This window comes from Diabrotica undecimpunctata, chromosome 8, assembly GCF_040954645.1.
Source record: "Diabrotica undecimpunctata isolate CICGRU chromosome 8, icDiaUnde3, whole genome shotgun sequence".
NCBI classification, from domain to species: Eukaryota; Metazoa; Arthropoda; class Insecta; order Coleoptera; family Chrysomelidae; genus Diabrotica; species Diabrotica undecimpunctata.
The window spans coordinates 119,987,083-120,007,165 of NC_092810.1; the positions used below are offsets into that span (position 1 = coordinate 119,987,083).

Genomic DNA, 20,083 nt, shown 5'->3' on the forward strand with positions numbered 1-20,083 from the left:
AAACTACAAGAAGAATATACCAAGGCTGGCCTAGATATTAACCTCGCGAAAACAGAGTACCTATCTACAAATGAAGAAGACATAGAAGATCTGCAAATTGATGACAACGTAACAATCAAAGGAAAGGATAAATTCAAATACTTGGGGTTTATAATCACGAAAAAGGCAAGAATAGAGAAAGAAATTACCCAAAGATTAGGACAAACAAAAACAGCAATCCGACAACTTATCTCAGTATGGTGGGATAGACACCTAAATATGAAGACAAAAACACAGATTTATATAACATTAGTGCGAAGTATTATGACATATTGGGCTGAAAATTGGATCATAAACAAAAAGAACAGCAGCAAGATAGTAGCAACAGAGATGAAATGCCTGCAAAGATGCTGCAGAGTAACAAGAAAGGATAGGAGAAGTAATGACGAACTAAAGCAAAGAACATCAATAGAAACCGACATACTAACATACATAGAACAAAAAAGACTAAAGTGGTATGGACATGTAAGAAGAACTAGCGACAGCAGATAGATAAAGAGAATCACCGAATGGAGCCACATAGGAGGAAGGAAAAGAGGACGAACCCGAAAATCTTGGAGGAACGAAGTAGACGACGCTATGAGTAAAGAGGCCTAAACGATGGAGAATGGGACAACAGAGAGAAATGGAAACGGTTGAGCGAGGGAAAGCAGTGAATACTGTAGAATCCGTGAATATATATATATATATATATATATATATATATATATATATATATGTATATATATATATATATATATATATATATATATATATAGCTTATTTCTTGTAATTCTTCTCAGTACTCTCATCTCTGCCGTTTTCAGTAGCCTTTGTCTTGTGACTGTCGGGTCTTGTTTCTGAGACATACGTCATTATTGGTCTTACACTGGCTTTATAAATTCTTGACTTCACCTTAGTGGTAATGTGTCTGTTATGCCATATATTGTTATTAAGGCATCCTGCCAGTCTATTTGCTTTTTGACTTGATCTCTCAGTTCTTTGTTCAGGTCTACATACCTGGATAGTGTAATTCCAAGATATGGTATTTCCATTACTTATTCAATACTGATGCCATCAATTTCTATTTTACATTTGGTTGGTTCTTTGCTAATTACTATTGTTTTAGTTTGCTTAGATGAGATTGTCATGTTAAATTCTTTTGCTCCTATGTTAAATCTGTGGATCAGTCTTTGCAAACTCATCTTGGGCTATCAATATTGCATCATCTACGTAACACAGTATTTTTATTTCTGTTTTCCATTCTGTATCCTATTCCTTTGTTAACGCTTTCGATGATTTCATTTATAAATAAATTAAAGAGTATAGGGTTCAATAAGTCTCCTTGTGTTATTTCGCTGCCTATTTCTATAGGTTCTGGAAGTTGTCCATCTATTCTGACTTCCATTTTGTTGTTTTGGTAGATGTTTTCGATAGTTTTTATAATATTTAGGGAAATTTCTCCATTATACAGAAGATGGATTACATCTTTGAGTCTTATTCTGTCAAACGCTTTCTTTAAGTCAATCAGACACAGAAATGATGGTCTATTATACTCTAGTGATTTCTCAGTAGTTTGCTTTATAACGAGTATTGCATCTGGACACGATCTTCCACTACAAAAACCCTGTTGTTCATCTGCCAAACTTATTTAGTGCTTTACTAAAAACTGTAAAATTTTAGTTGTAAGTTTTAGGGTAGTAGGTAACAAGTTTATACCTCTGTAGTTTTCTGGCTTTTTTTAACTCTTTTTTTGAATAGTAGAACTAGTTTGCTCGTTCTCCATTCTTTCGGTATTTTACTATGTGTTACATTTTTTTTATAAATATATGACTCCACCTGCAGTGTTGTTGGGTGGATCAAGTAGCTCAACAGAACTGTTACCGATCCCAAGCCGGGATAAACGAGGAGGGGGTCTACAGCCAGATTAGCACCCTACTGATAGACTTAAAAACTATACAACTCATAGAAACAGGATTATGCTTTGGAACATGAATTATGAAAAATATGTTTACCCAATATATTACTCCTATTGCTAAAGCTATTGACAAAGCTGCAATAAAAGCTGTTGGATAGCATAAGAAATAAAAATAAATGGTGTAATAGTCAAATCTTGTGAGGAAGAAAAATATGTATGATAAACAGCCTTATTAAAGAAGTAAAAATAAGCGGTACATGAAGCAAAGATTGAGATATGTAAGAATACCTGTGATGACGTAGAACATTTTTTAGGTAACGCGGGATGTAAAGAAGTCAAAACAACCTTTAAAAAAGAAAAACTTCCTTTACCGGAAATATAAGTAAATTAAAAACATACCACAATGATATGCATATGAATTTTTAATTGTAACCAAATTATTGTTTTGAAGCTACAGTAAAACCTCCCTTAACCGAAACCTTTTTAACCGAAACATCGTTTAACCGAAACGGCTGACAGTTTCGATAATTTCGTCAATAAAAAGTAAATGTTTGTCGCAAAACGTAAACAATTCCGTTAATTTCACTCACCGATTGATGTCTATGTGTGTTGGAAAATCACAAAAACTAAGAGCTGTAAAAGATATTTCCGAAAAAGCACTTTCAGTTATAGAAGCCAAAAAAGTTCATGGATGTCAACCACTTTATTTTTAGAATGGTTTGAAAATGAATTCGTCTCAAGTGTAAAATCCTTTTTAAAATCAAAAAACCTTCCCACCAAAGCATTGTTGCTTGTTGACAATGCGCCAACTCACCCTCAAAATCTACAAAATGGTGACAATTGTCAGATTTTTGCCACCGAATGTCACAAGCTTAATTCAGCCGTTAGACCAGGGAGTCATAGAGACATTCAAGAGACATTATAGAGGAGCATTCTTAAGACATCTGTTATTAAAGGAGACGAATTAATCGAAAAGTGATTTCGAAACATGTTTTCGGTCGAAACCCGAAATTCTCAAATCTTTAACAATGAAACCTGTTTATTGGTGAGCTGAGTCGTGAGCCAAGATCAAATCTTCAACTTTGGAAAAATGCTGGAACAAACTTTTTGATGGGATTTGGATGGGATGTCCCCGAACTGGGATTTTGATTGACGATCTTGAAGAAGAAAATTGTAAGGAAACGACAAAAAATTAAATCTTTCATAAAAAATTTGCCGGGATGTGACGAAATTAACCAAGAAGAGATACGTGAGTGGTTAGCAGCCGATGAGTCAAAAAGTGAATTCATCGACCAGGACATCATTGATATGGTTCTTTATCCATACAACCTAAGCATATCAGACGACGAAGATAACGACCCAAGAGGCAACAGGCACGACGAGACTTTCAACGCCTTAGAGGTAAGAATTTTATACAGTAGGCCTAATTAGTTAGGGACACGGCTAGGTTCTTAATTTTTGTTGTCATTGCATAAAGTTTTGTCCTTTTAAGATTACTTTACGTTTCGTCGAACAATCGAGTGAGGCAAACTTATGACGTTCTGCAAATGAACAATGGAGAGAGAGAAAAATATCGTTGACAAACGACAACGCAAAAGAAAATAAAAGATTTCTTTAAAAAGCATGTGAAACTTGTTTATTTTCCATAATTTTATTACTTTAAACTGGATCTACTTATTAGAAAACATTACGAAATCAACTCATAGTATTTCTTAATACCAATACTTTGATCAAGAATATTATAAAAAGCAATGTTATTTTTAACCGAAATTCTTGTTATCCGAAACGGCCTCTCCTCCAATTATTTCGGTTAACGGAGGTTTTACTGTATTTTCTTGTGGCATTTTAAATTAATTATTATTTAAATGGGAATAAGCCACAATTAAAGGTTAAAATACGTTTATTGACGTTTCAATTTCCACAAACACTAATGTTTGTATTTTGAGAACGATTTCCGAAGTGGAAATTGAAACGTCAATAAACGTATTTTAACCTTTAATTGTGGCTTATTCCCATTTAAATAGTAATTAATGTAACCAAATTATTCTATAGAATGTATGGGATGATAATTAAAAGCCGATTTGAAGATTGTTGGTAAAAAATGTTTGTTTAGACAATCTGTATCCTCTAAAATAAACAATTGATAGAGCTTATAACATAATATGAAGATGCACGATAATTATTGACGTTTAAAAGGTATATGATAGTAAAGTTATATGAAGAGTGCTTTACCATTTTTTATTACTATGAGGGAGTTGTATAACAATATGAGTTCAATAAGGATTAGATAAAAAGTGACAAAAAATATATAGATGAAAAAAGAACTCCGTCAAGGCTGCTGGATTGCACCTACGCTCTTTCAACATTTAGAGATTTAGAGGGATTTTGGATATCTGCAAAAAAAGTGAACACATGGGTACTCCAATTATTTCAATTAATGGAGATCATAAACTGTACAACTTGCATTTTATAGACTACCAAGTAATCCTTGCAAAAGATCAAGATAATTTCCACTACATGCTTCGAAAAAAAATTAATAAAAAATGTAAAAGAGTTCACCACATGACACCACCAGATGAAAGTCGATGGACTGAACAATTTATACGAAGATACTGAATATACAAAACAAGAATACACCCTAATTAGAGGAACAGAAATACCATTAAAAAAGCTTAAACAATCACCAAGAGCCCAAGAAATCGAATAATGTATAACGCGCTTAAAAAATAAAGAAGGTCCGTGCTGCAACCAAATAACACTAGAAATGATTAAAAATGGTGGAAAAGTAGTATTACAAAAAAGAATACACCAATTAATCGAACGAAAATATCGATGCACGAGAAGATACCAAACCAAAAGAATGGAAAAAAAAGTTAATAGTACCAATACCTAAGCAAGGTAATCTTTCTCAGTGTACAAACTACCGAGCTATGTCACGTAAAAAATCTAATATACAGGGTTTCTCATTATATTTTGACCCCCCGCTTATTTTCCTTAATTTCGGGAATACAAAAAAAAAGTTTCAAATAAAAGTTCTATTATTTTATCTGTGCCGACCAACAGTGTAGCAACAGACCAAATGTATATAAAAATGCACAATATGCTTCATGAAATATGGGTGTATGAAAACACTATATTTATAATAGTATGCAATAACAGTTTTGTATATAACGTTGAAGCTTTTTTTTTAATCTACCTTCAATTTTTAAATTGCACTCTGTAAAATTGGCATTGTCGCATGTTTTCAAGTTCAACGAAATACGTTTGTCATTAATTTGCTGTTGGATGCACAAAACTCTTAAAATCTCAGTTTTTTTGAGTCATTAATCTAAATTATTGCCTTTCATAAGATCACTGCATACACAATATCAAGATTGAATTTATGGGAGCACGCCCATTACTTTGAATTTACTCGAACTAGATCATAGACCACCGAATGAGGGTTTTTTGGTCCCTGCGATTGGCAGCAAAAAAACAGAAATCAGGATAGTAACATCTACGCGTTCACAATTGTACTATTTCGCGCCCATTCCGTCCCATCACCAGCGTCGAGACGTTAGTTACCGAGTTGAAATACTGCTCCAGCTACAATTATTTCACCTTTCGATAAATGGTAAGTGCTTTTTTACCAAAAAGTAAAAGTAAGCGTACAAATATCCAACATTTATCACTTATGTCAGATATTTTCGCTATTTATATTTATTCCTTTTCTTTCAATTATTTAATATTTGTAAATATTAAACCAGTGATTTCAACACATTTTACATAAACGGATATCATTATATATATATATATATATATATATATATATATATATATATATATATATATATATATATATATTATCATCATAGAATACGTTATTTATTATCAATATATAAATAAAGAATATCTATCAAATTCAGATTTATTTATTTAAACATAAATCAAATATTTAAACATAATAAAAACAGAACTTTTCAAGCCCCTTTCGTAAGTGCCATACTTTTCCATTTTTATAGGTCATATTTAATTTAATAGAATTTAACTCCAAAAATAAATAAAAATATTGCATTTTTAACTGTATCAAATTTTCCAATAAATTTAAAGTTAAACCAAAGTTGACCCATTAGATAAAATATTTTAAATGTATTTGTTTTACTCGTTTAGTACTCTTTGTTTTCATAGTTGATCAATATAAAAGTTCAGCCTAGCTAAAATATATTTAACTACAGCAAATAAAAGCAAATGCTAAATTTCAGTTTCGTGACTACGTACTCTAAAACCTTGATATAAAATGGTAAATACAAGGAAAATAAAAATGTTTTCCCACTGTAATATTTTATTAATAATAAAGCAAATTATAAAAAGGTAATTTTACCCGGTTCCTTTTAGAACTAATATGAGCTAATAATTAATATTTGCGTCGGTCATATTATTTTTAAATTTGTAGGTTTTTTTTTTCAAACACATTTAATTTACTTTTTTGTCAATATAAAGATTTTAAGGAAATAGCAAGAATCCAATTTCTAGCGTTAGACAGTTTTATAAGAATAAATCCCCACGTCTCGTTACTAAAAGAGGAGAACCAGATGACTGGCGCAATTATTTGCGAATGGACACCTCAGCCTATTGTCAATTGCTAGAGTTGGTAACACTATACATATTGAAATAAGACACCTCATGAGAAAAGCCATTACACCCCATGAAAGACTCACAGCAACTCTCAGATATCTTACAACAGGACGCAGCGTCAAGGACTTGGAGTTCACAATCATAATATCCAAACCAGCGTTAAGCCAAATAATTCCTGAAACCTGTAATGCAATCTACTTGGTTTTAGAACATAACTACTTAAAAACTTTTATACAATTCAATAAATTCCCCGAGAAAATCGTGGGTGCATTGCCGCAAATCTGACATTATTAGGCTTTTTTTGGGAAAAATGAAACGAACTGCAGTGGAACTAGTCGTCAAATAAGTCAAGATCGGACGACTTGTCTGAACATGTATTTTCACGTAACGTTTTATCCTATCAGTTCTCGCAAAACTATGCTTGTCCCATCATTTCTACGATCTGACCTTGGATTTCATTTCGATTCGACAAGACGTACGTTTTGCTGTTTACATGCCACGTTTTATTGTATAGGATTTGTCCTATCCAACAAAACGTACAATAAGACGTAGCGTGAAAACGGGCCTTAAAGAGGAAGTATTTTCTAGAAAGTAGTCTGTTGAACTTTGTTATCTAGAATGCGTAGTTCGTTCACAATATTGAAAGGAATGAAAAAAGTCGTTCTTTGCTTAAATGTCATGACGCAGTAAAAGTTTCGATAACCACTAGATAATATTTTCTATCTATTAACTTTTCCCAGATATTCCAGTTAAAATATAGCGCCCAGTAATTTTTCGATTTTTCGGCTTTGTTTTATGGGGTAATAAACTAGAAACAACTTATAAATTTAATTTAATTTAATTATTTATTTCGTTAAATAAAAAAAAACAAAAACTAGTATTATTTGTTGATGTAGATAAGTGACCTAATTGACTTACACAGTTGTATAATTGTTGTATTGTTTATTTAATATTAAGCTGTATTCCTAACTTATGCCTCGCAGTTTATATTATGTTTTGAGGACGATTTTCGAAGTAGAAATCGAAACGTCAAAAATAAGCTTATTTTAAACTTAGATTATGGCGAATTCCCATGAAGAACAGTAAATTCTATTTTGGTTTTAGGGCATTTATTTTTCTTTCTGTCGTGCAATGATATCCGCAGCAATTTTTTTTCTCTGTCAAGTGTAGTTTCAAATGAGTTTTTGGTCTGCCAAATACCACCGATTCAATTAATATTCTTCTCTGATAGATTCTAATAAATAAATATTGTATTGTGAAAAATAATGGTTTTATTCATGTCGGATCGGTATTATTAATGAGGGAATAGTTATGACGTGTGACACAGAATTTTAGAACTTGGATCTTCAAGACATGCATATAAGGGCAATAAATAAAGCCCTCGTTAAAAAAATCAAAACGTTACGTCCTCTGATTTCTCTTCATGATAAATAAATCTTTGGTCTTTTAATAAAAATGTCCATGAAAAGAAACAACTTGAAATCTATAACCAGTTTTACATCAGACGATAGTTATATATTTTCTTTTTTTTTTTAATGTAATTTTTGTTATTGCTTATTTTGTTTTTATTATTTGTACACTGTAAATTTATAGTGTATCTTATTTTCTCAGTGACTATATTATAGACACATTAAACCTAAATAAAAGAAATAAAATATTACCTATTATGATTGGTAAAAACTCTTTATATGTAATAACTTGCAGCTCGGCAATTACTATTTGGCGGGTTTCTAAAAATATCTCTTCGTCATCCCAATTGGGATTCAAGTGCGAGAGAATATCAGCAATCCGGTTGTGTTCTCTCATAAATATTGTATGCAGTGCCACCAATGTAATCATTTGATTAGTTCTGGTATCCCCTAAAATAAATTAATATTATAATTTTATGTATTTCTATAGGTAATATATTAAGTAAAGCAAACGTGGTTTAAGTAACTTTATTTTGCTCCAAAAAAACTCACTAAATTACAAATATCACAAATTCTTATTACATTAAGAATTATCGCGTACAATTCACACTAATATCTAAACTAATATCGCTTACAAAACAGTTCGCCATACTAATAATCAAAGGCCGCCTCAGCGGGCTTATATAAGCAGAACAAGTCTTCTTAAAGTAGTGACGGCGCGCGGCGGAAGAATCCATACGATAGTACCAAATTTCAGAAGGTTATTGACGACGATAATATATCCGCATCGGAGAGTGGAATATACGGAGTGATGTCGGTGTTCTCAGCTTCACTAAAGCATAGGACCGCAGTTAAGGGTATGTAACAAAACAATACTTTAACAATTAAATAGAGTTTTTTTGATAGCATGATTCAAATTTGAATTAGTTATTAAAATCTCACTAAATTCTTTTTTTATGAAGACGTTTAATTTTCGAGTTATATAATATTGCAATTATTTTTAAGCGCGTGTTACAATAACTTCTAAAGAGTAAACAAGTTTGGTTTGTCTTTTAATAAATATCATTTATTTTTTGAAGTTATACTTCTATACGCGTGCTCCACGTTGGAAATTTGTATGGGAGTGAATCTGTGAAATCATTACATATGTAAGATAATGAGTAAGAGAGAGACAGAAGATATATTTTCTCTCGCTTCCTCTCTCGAATATAAAAATGGTTCTTTTGTATATATATTTAATATCATATATTATATACATATAATATTATATATATATATATATATATATATATATATATATATATATATATATATATATATATATATAATAAAATATTTATTAAATGTTCATAATTATATTAGTCTTTTGTATTTCAAAATAATAATCTCAATAAATCACTGTATGACCCAGAACTGTCAATTTTGAAATACATTTGTGTCATGTCCTCGGTAGTATAGTAGTCAGTATCCCCGCCTGTCACGCGGGGGACCGGGGTTCGATTCCCAGTCGGGGAGGACTTTTTATTAATATTATTACATGGTAAATTAAAAATATTATGCGTAAGTAGAAAAGCAAACATTATCTATATTATTGTCATGTTTAAATACTTATGAATATTGCATTTTAATTTGTATTGTATTATTATATTGAATTATGTTACACTGTATTGTAGTGTATTTTTTTTATGTATATTATTGTTATTTTTAAATACTTATAAATATTGCATTTTAATTTGTATTGTATTATTATATTGAATTATATTGCAGTGTATTGTATTGTATTTTTATATTAATAACAAAATAAACAATGAATTTTACTCCAGAGTATGTGTAAAAAAATTTTTGCATTCAACTCCTTTCATACATATATCAAAATAAAAATATACATTTTTATCAAAATATTGATTCAATCCTTCATTTACTATACTCCTATTACAGGTCAAATGTTGTTTATTAATTGTTAGTAAGTTGTTATTAATTCTGTTTCTCTTTCTGCTATGTCTTACCTATAGCATTACATATGAATACCACACGGAAGAAAGCCGAAATGTCACAAAGAGGTTAATTCGAGAAAATTGAATTTTTACTTTCAAACCCTAACTATAATCATACAATTAAATATTTTGAGTACTTCTTTATTTAAGTAGTCTTCATAGTTATTTTGTAACGTATTATTTAATCAACGGAATTTAAAATAAAACGTAAAACGTAGAAACATTGCTTTATGGAAACACAAGTAACTACAAACACGGGAAAAAAGCGAAATGTATGACAACAATTTTTGTTCTGTTCTTCATTTGTTTAGCTTTTATTATTTTCTCCTCATTTTGTTTACGTTTTTGTTGTAAGGTAAGCCTCTATAGAACGATCTAGCCTTTCAGATGTGCAAAACTGACTCAAGTTGACCAGATCGTTGAATTTTTCCTTAGAAATTTTCCTTAGTTCTAAAAAACATCTATATGAATAAAGAGAAAAGGAAGGGAATTTTTAAAACAAACTCACCTGTATATAATTTTGGTGGCAAAATAAACTGCCTCTCAGGTAGTTGCATCTCATCGGAATTTGTAAACGGTTTGCGTATAATAGACATCTCCCATTGTCCATTATAGGAATCTCGGTGTTTGAAAAGGCGTGGATGATCTTTCAATATGTCGAGTTCTCTGATTGGTCTTGATTTATATGTTGGTTTAGTTGAGTAAATTTGATCCAAGAATAGTAACCAGTTTCTTATAAGTGATAGATCCACCTCTACGACATCGAACGGATTTGGTTTTACTCGACATGATCTCGTTTCCGTGTACCAATCCTCAGGAAGTTCAGCCATAATTTTTTGGTTTATCACACCCATATCTCCATCGCACTCCATGTAAGAATGACCTCGTATTGGGAAAGTTACTTTGATGGAGTCCAACCTTTTTGCAGTTTAACTAAATAGTGAGAATAACGGAAAACAGTGATATTTTGGTCGCCACATGAATCACAGAATATGTGGAGGTGACGAATTGACAGATCAAGCGGAACAAAGATAAGATGGTGCAGAAATGACACTACTTCGTTTGAACCTTTGCCTCCTATGGTTTCTGGAAAACAATAAAATGTAGCATTTCCTGTTGACAATACATGAATGTTAAAGGAGTGAAGCGTCAGTTGTCTTTTATAGTAGACGTCGTTGGTCGGAATAATTGGAGTGGATAAATTTTTTTCAAAATTAATAGCGACTGCTTCACAGTTAACATTCTGCATTGCTGCTTTCGTCGCCTTTCTCTTTATTTCATAAAATGCTTCCGCTTTGGATTTGTGTAGGCTGTTTTTTATCTCAACTTCTATCTTTTGTTTTTCAGAGGCATCGTTTGTTTCATTCAGTTGATTGTAAAGGACCTTAATTTCAGCCTTGAAATGATCGCAAGCACTACACGTATCACTCCGCGGATAGACGAAACTAATGTTAAAATGCTTATTAAAGATTTTTCAATATGTTTCTTAAGACATAGGAGCGCCCTTATCGGGTTTGTACATAGTGTACATTTTCTTAATGTTTAAGTCATCCGGAAGTTACATTTAGTTAGTACTTAGTTTTATTTTTACTATAATGGCTTTCTCTTCCTTTAAAACGTTTTATGTGTTCAATAACTTTATCTAGCTGTTGTTTTGTTAATGCGTGTTTTTTTGGATTCCATGAAGACTTAGAAAAGCTTAAAAACAAACTGGGACGTCAGTAGTTTTATCGTCAGTCGTTATTCTAACTCTAAAAGTCATGTTTGAATGACTCACATAAAACTACTACTAGAAACCTACATGTTGCTGCTCTGAACAAAAAATAAAAAAAAATTGACATTTCGCCTTTCTTCCGTGTGGTCTTCATATGTAATGATTGTGCATATTGACTCCCAAATAAATTTGTAACGGCGAATGCGCGTATAGAAGTGTAACTTCTACCGGCAGTCCCACTGGACTGCCACACCCGTTTTTTTTAACAAACCATAATCTAATAACAATCTCTGCTTCTACTTAACAATAAATTCATATTTAAAATAAAATAATACAATTTAATATTACAATTTTATTCTACTGCTATGATATGCTGCTACAAAAATAATATATTACAGATCTAACAAATTTATTTCATTACTTCTTGTAAAGTACTGTATTTTGTATTGTTATAAGAAGTACTTGAATGACGTAGAACAGAACAAGCTGAACGTCAATTTTGAAACCCCTTCCCAAGGAAGTGAAGAAAAAAAGAAAACCTTTTTACAGTACAGAACACAACAAACACAACAGTCATAAAACCACTATAACCGAGTTAGAAATGAAACTAATACTTTAGTTAGACAAATAAAAAAGGAACACCGGTAGAGCTTCTCAAAACAGATGGAACACAACTTCTACGGAACACAAAAAGAAATATGAAGAATGATCAGAGTACAAAGAAAAGATATAAACGAACTAATAAAAATGAAACACATTTAAAAGTAAACATGGGCAGACTGCTTTCGATCCCTATTTGCTAAAGGTGACGATAATGAACCACCAACACCAAAGGTGACGTCAAATGAAGAAATAAACATTTAGGAGGTAACAGAAAATCACCAGGAGAGGACAGAATACCAAATGAACTTCTAAATTACGTAGAAGAAGAATTAACTGACGCTATTAAAGCTTCAAATGGGATTAGACCGGGAGATTCCTGAGTCCTCTATTGTTCAACCTGATTATGGGTGAAATAATAAAAAAAGTAAGAACTAAAAAAGGATACCAAATAGGAGAAAAACAGATTGCCTGAATAAAACAATATGGAGAAATAAAAATATCAGGAAAGAAATGAAAGGCAGAATTTACAAAACAGTCATCAGACCAAGAATGACATACGCGGCATAAACACGACCTGACACAGAGAGCACAAAAAGGATGTTAGGAACAGCAGAGATGAAAACACTTAGAAAAATCGATGGCAAAACTCTATGGGACAGAGCTAGAAGTACAGATATATGACGTAGATGCAAGGTGGAGAACATCAAGGACTAGGTCAGAAATGTGAGAGTAGAACGGAACGGTCATATAAGCTAAATGACAACAAATAGAGTATTAAAGGCGGTTCCCCAATAGGAAGACGATCAGTAGGAAGACCACGAAAACGATGGAACGATAATTTACTGGAGGCACCTTAAAAAACAGAATCAAGTTTCCATAAAACCAAGAAGAAGGGGAAGCAAATTATTATTATTATATTGATTTTTGTTATCTTTTGTTTGTTTTAATTTAGTTTAATTTGGGCTGGGCATTATTTTGTCAGGGGGCAATATTTTATATGTCTAAGCTGTATTGATTGTGGTTCTTTATTATTTCATTTATTTTTAAATGTTACATTTATTTTCTGTTGAAGAGATTTGGTTTTCTTGTATTGAGCAGGCTAATTTAAGGACGAAGGAGTATTTCTAAAGTCGCACAAGAATCCTGAGAGTGAAAATTATATTAGTATTTTGTCGTCAGTAATTAAAATTGTTTGTAATTATAATTATTAATTAAAATTATACTTACAAATATTAACTAACAAATAATATTAAAAATTAAAATTTAAACTTTTAAGAATATATATACAGGGTATTTCACGCCGAGCTTACACTATCTATATATCGAAAACCACTTACATGATATTTATTATCTGGTTTATGGGGATTAAAAGTTATGACGAACTAAAAGAAAATATTTTGACAGACATACTACTTCCCGTTATACCGGAAGCGTGGTAACAACTTTGTTATTTTAAATAGAACATTCCGTATATCATTGTGTTTTTGGATTTCGCGTAAAATTCTAGATAAAATTTGTAAAATGTACCATATGTCAAAATTATTATTTTTTGAATTATTCATATGTTTTCTAAAATGTGGACAGAAGTTGATATGTTATCCATTTACAATTATATTGTTTTGAAAACCTGTTCACATAAAGAATAGGTAACGTTCTTTCAGGAATTTTCATCAAAATCGAATTTCTAAATACAGGGTCTTTACAGATGATACACCATTTATTTTAACTTCAAACTACAGCAAGTCAACAATTTGAAATAAGACATCCTATATTTTATAATTTAAGTGGAAAAAGAATCCGGAATTATTAAACCAATTTCGTCAAGTTCACCTTCGTTGAGCCAATTGGCATCTCCAGATGATGTTTTGTTCTAGTGCACAATGCAAAGAAGCTCATTTGACCTATTAACAGCAAGTCCCTATGGAATCTGAAATACATCCTACTGGTTGTACATATTCTGTTCTTAAAGTCGCATTATAGTAATAGACAAAAGAAAACGTAAGGCACCTGCTTAAATGCTTTCGTTGACAGATCAACGGACAACCTCACAAGAAGTGGTGAAAACTTGTATGATTCTTAATATCATTGACTTGGCACCACGAGATAACTTGGTACTTGAAGGATTGGATAGGATGGCTATAGGAAATCGGGAAAGACAGATTTCAATGCACTTCTCGAGCGGCAATGGTAGCATTCGTCCGCGCATTTAATCACTTTCAAAAAATATTGCGATTTAGGGATGTGAGTGCTATACCATGCCCGATTAGGTTCTTCTAGATCTGGCAAGCTATCTTCAGGCTTTCTATATTCCGCCGAAACATCGTATTTGTCAATTTTACGATTGATGACAATATACTATGAATTTAATTTAACAGCACAGACTACAGCAACGTATTTCTGTGTATTATTGGCAACGAAAATAAAATAAACAGGACGTATAATACAGCCGAAAAATTGCCCATAAAACATAAATAAAAGGAACAAAATAACAATATTGTACAATACAAACGAGGGATTTCCCAGAAAAAATAAACGAAAAGGATTGCCAACTTCGGAGATTTTATTGCCATAGATTTTTTATTTAAGTAAAAAACAATTTTACGTAACGCGTTCAAACCCCTGTCAAACAAGACCTCCTCCCCACTAATTGCGTTAAGTTATACTTCGTTACCTGAATGCAGAACTATCCTAACTCAAAAATTTAATTATTTTTGTTTATTTCATATAAATACATATCGTATTTTTTCATGTACAACAATCTTAAGTTAATAACTTTAAATTTACTTGTAGAAATTCTTTATATAACATTATAATCCTAACTGGCAAATCACTATTTTATCAGAATAGTCCTTTTGTCAGAATAACAGAATAATCCTAATATACAAACACAGTTAGGATAGTTTTGCATTTTTAATAAGAATGAGCGGCAATATTCGTTTTGTTATGTTTTGTTTACTTAGGATAAATCGACGGTTATCGGTTAGTCATCAGTAGACTTCGGCAAATATGCATATTGCATATTTTGCATATTGTGCATATTTTATGCAAATATTTCATATTTTGGCATATTTGTATAAAAGTTTGCATAAAGTGCATAAAAGTTCAGATTTTTATACTGTATTTGAAAATTTTAAAACATACCAATTTATTTCAATTCTTGTATAAAATTTTGTAGTCATTTTAATCAAGAAATGATCTAAGTACGTAATCTCTACAGGTACAAAACATTTACAATTTCAAAGAAGATCAATTTAAGTAGCCCTCAACATTCTTAGAATGTCTCGGTCACTGAGGCATTCAGTTATTGGATAATCACTAAGGGTTCGCTCATTTGCATTTTATGATCTAATCCCCAAATCTATCTACAATTTATTGTATCTTAACAGCAGGTAAACGGCTAATAGTTTTGTTCCTAATTTAGGGATTTTCCAAAATCTCCCAGTTTATTGAATTAGGTACCTAAACATTTCTAATTTGATGCTCAGATTTGTAAATCATTTTTGTTTTGATATTCAAAGCGTAAACACTCGTTGTGCGTAACAAAAAGGAAGATTGTGATTTTATAATGCCTAAAACAACCAGTGCTTCATTTTGGATTAAACCTTATAAAGAGCTGTCTATGGATATGGGAAAAATATACTGTTCAGTCTGTGGCAAAATTGTAAGTATCTAATATTTTCTATTAAATATCTAATATTTCATACATACAGGGTGTTTCCAAATGACACTTACAACGTTTGACTGTAGATACTTCTCGAAAAATTGAACAAAACGATATAGTTAATGAGAGGTCAAACTTATTTACTTTTCGAGATACAGGGTGTTAAAATTAAAAAAAATTAAATTCTTTTAGTTAATAACAACAATAAGTTTAAAACCAATAAACGTATTTACTTGAAATTTAGTACTCGTAGGTTGTTTTTAAATGAAAAATAGCTTCATTTAGTGAGAAAAAATTGTCCATGGTACAATACAATGGTGTGTATTTAGAAAAATTTTTTAACTTTACTTTTTTTTATGAAGTCAGCTATTCTAAAACACAATTATTTTTATTGTAATTGAATTAACAAAAAAAAACTTTTGTTGAATTTTAAAATAAGTTATATGATGTTCTAATGGTTAGTAACAAAAACTAATTTGTGGATTAATACTGCATTTAAAACACTTAGCGAGTGTTTTTTTTTCCAATCCAGTTATTTGATTAACCAAAAACACCTTGTATATTTTTATATTTTAAAGGTTGGGTTAAAATAAAGGTTTTTATTTTTATTTATAGATAGCATGTGAGAAGAAATTTCAGATAGACCAACATGTGAGAACTGCTTCACACATTGCAAAAAAAAGGAAAAATAGGAGGAAAACATTAAACTTCAATGGCTAAATGTTTCCAATCTACTTCAAAAAAATTAGATGAGCAAGAAACTTTTAATGAAGACTTGTGTCGCGCATTAGTGTCTGCAAACATACCGCTTTCAAAATTAGCAAATGTACATTTTAGTTCGTTTCTAAAAAATATTGCAAACTTAATGTTCCAAGTGATCGGTCTCTAAGAAGAAATAATGTGAACGGGCTAAACTCGTCGGTGTTAATTAATATTAAGGAAGAAATTTCAGATAATTATTTTTACATATCTGTAGACGAAACCACTGATTCCTCAGGAAAGTATATTGCTCATTTATTGATTGGTGTTCTTAAAGAAGATACCTTACCAAAATCTCATCTAATTTCATGCCAGCAACTTGAGAAAACAAATGCTTTAACAATTTCGCGTTTTATACAAGAAACATTAGCAACTTTTTTTCTTCCGACAACTATTCCTTCTAATAAATTACTGCTTATTTTATCGGATGCTGCTCCTTATATGGTGAAAGCAGGACAAAATTTAAAAATATTTTTCCCAGATTTAATACATGTTACTTGTGTAGCGCATGGATTAAACAGAGTTGCAGAGGAAATACGAAAAAAGTTTCCTCTTGTTAATACCATGATATCCAGTATCAAAAAAGTATTTCTTAAATCTCCTATAAAAATTCAACTTTATAAAGAAATGCTACCTAACATTCCTCTTCCACCACAACCTATTTTAACGCGATGGGGAACATGGTTAGAAGCAGCTAATTTTTATGCAGATCATTTTGTTAAAATAAAGAACATAATTGATACGTTAACAGATGAAAGTTCCCAATCTCTTTTATTCTAAACAAACTTTTCAGAGTAACTTGCTTCAACAAGAACTTTCATTTATAAAATCAAATTTTAGTTTTGTTCAAAAAACAATTACTCAGTTAGAATCACCAAAACTGTCATTGTTCGAAAGTACAGCATTAATAAAAGAATTTGCGTCATGTTGTCGGAACGTTAGAGGTAATATTGGAAAAGATATTTTAAAAAAATTTGAAGCTACTATGGAAAAAAATAAAGGTTACCCTATTCTTTCTGAAGTAGTCAGTGTTCTAGCTGGAAATATTTCGGAAACAATTAATTTAGAACCAAATGTTTTGGTTAGTTTGAAAAATGCTCCCGCTACATCAGTTGATGTTGAATGAAGTTTTTCCATATATAAATATATGTACTCAGACAGAAGCCACAAGTTTTTGTTAGACAATTTTGAACACCACTTGGTCATTTATTGTTACCATAATTCTAAATAAGTTTATTCATACTTAAAAATGATGTAGTTACTTAAAATAAATGTAAATCTTAATGAATAGTAGGAAATATTTAGTTATGTACACTTTTTTTTTAATAAAATTGTTACTATTTTACGATTTTTTTATTTATTTGTATGCATATTTTGTAAAATATTTGCATATTTTCGGGTAAACACGTGCATATTTATGCGCATATTTTCTACATTTTTATTTGCATATTTGCCGAAGTCTAGTCATCAGTTAGTTATTTCCATCGTCTTGTTAGATATTCATCTTTTTTCTTTTATCAAATTGAGCCGCAGTGAGTGTGAATTTCAAAAATTATGATGAAACGAGGTAAGTTGTGATAATATGCTTTGGTACCTATGTTTTGATATCTGTTAAGTGTACTTTACTGAAACTGTCTTAGCGTTTAAGATTCTTTTGATAGAAGGTAGGTATGCTTTAAAGGGATGCGTTTTTATTCTGCCATTTGCTTCAAAATGTATCTATGTATTAAGCACACGATAAAATTCACAAAATTTTATAATGGACTTGAGACAAGATCGCAGTTTTACTAACTACACATATTTCGTAAATTTATCAAATATATTTGAATATATCCATAAAACAACCACATTTGCAGCAACATGATAAAGCTAAAAATTCCCATAATCCTTCACCTAACGTTGTAAACATTGCAACACTTGTTCTTCAAGATCAAGTCCTTCAGCGCCAAGATGATATTACGTGTCCATCTACATCTACCATCAAGCTTTTACCGACTATCACCCAAGAAACTGATGAAAACAGTGACCCTGAAGCTCAGATATTGACTTTAATCCAAATGATTTTGATTTCTCAATTTCTTCTGATGAACGTGATCGTCATAGTTCGATTGTAAAACAGCAAGATGCCTATTTTCTGTGAAAAAAATACCAGAAATCGCCAAGTCTTTTAGGTGAAAAAGAAACCCAGATAATTGGAGGAGAAATAAAATAAAGAAATTACGAAACTCCGGCAAGGACTATATAAATTGGAAGTCCAAACAAATTTCAGAAAGGATTATGAAACCGCCATGTCCCATAACATGCAGACTTAAATGTCAAATGAAATTTCAGGAAACACATCGCTTCCAGATTTTTGGAAATTAGGAGATATTAATTATCAGAGAGAATTTGTTTTGCGGAACTTAACTGTGAAGCCTACAAAAAACCCCAGAAAAAAAGGACGCAATTGAGCTTCCAAAAAGTGACACTTTAAACAGTGTCATTGAAAATCGAAGAAAACTATCCTATTTTTATACTTTTCCACAAGAAAATTGTCCAGTCAATGGAATTAAGATAGGTGTGTCAAACGTTTTTTTTAAATACCCTAGGAATAAGTCATCAAATCGTCAAAACGGTAGTTAAAAAAACTCATCAGAACATTTTAAGGACTCAGTACGTCATCATATTAACTCCTTTGCTTTGATCGAAAGCCATTATTGGAGAAAATATAGCACTAAAAAAGATTTACCACCTGACCTCAATATCAGCAAAATGTACCGTTTATGTAAAGCATATTGCAGTACGATTGATCAGTGCGATTTTTGCAACAAATTTTCTAATTCTTCTCAATTAGAAAAGGAAGAACTTCGTTCTGCAATGAAAGATCTTCTTAAAAACAAGGACTTGTCTAGGGCAAATAAAGAACTAGACAAATAGAGAGCTAAAACTAATAATTTATTTTGCATGGCTATATACGACTTACAAAAACGTTGTTATCTCCTAAAGCTGAAATATCTCTCCTTTACTATAGACGTAAGCTCGCATGTTACTGACATGACATAATCTGACTGTGTACGATGCTGCTAACAAACAGGGATACTGCTACGTGTAGTCATAATCTTACGATCATCGACCTTATAAAATTAAAGAAATGGCTAAAACTACAAAAAATTGGGATAAAACTGATCATGGTTGCAAATTCATATTCAAGAATTTGGAAGTTATTATGGTTGACCCAAAATGCCCAAACGAACTAAATGTTAAATATATGTAGTTTTAAATAAGATTTCATAAAAATTAATACTCTGGAATTGAAAAGAAACTACCACAAATTAGATTAATTTTAGATCTATCAACTTAAAATATTGAGAAGCTCACCGTTTCTAATTCCTGCTGCGAAATACAGGGTGTTTC

The 20,083-nt window shown here is 31.1% G+C and overlaps 1 protein-coding gene across 1 annotated transcript in view; it reads right to left on the reverse strand.

The window, feature by feature from the left end:
* LOC140447918 (chorion peroxidase-like) overlaps positions 1-20,083 on the reverse strand; it is a 95,612-nt gene that overhangs the window by 31,800 nt on the left and 43,729 nt on the right. The window contains exon 8 of the mRNA XM_072540850.1: positions 8,212-8,409. Within this exon, the coding sequence (XP_072396951.1) occupies positions 8,212-8,409 (198 nt within the window). The remainder of the gene's footprint in view (positions 1-8,211; positions 8,410-20,083) is intronic.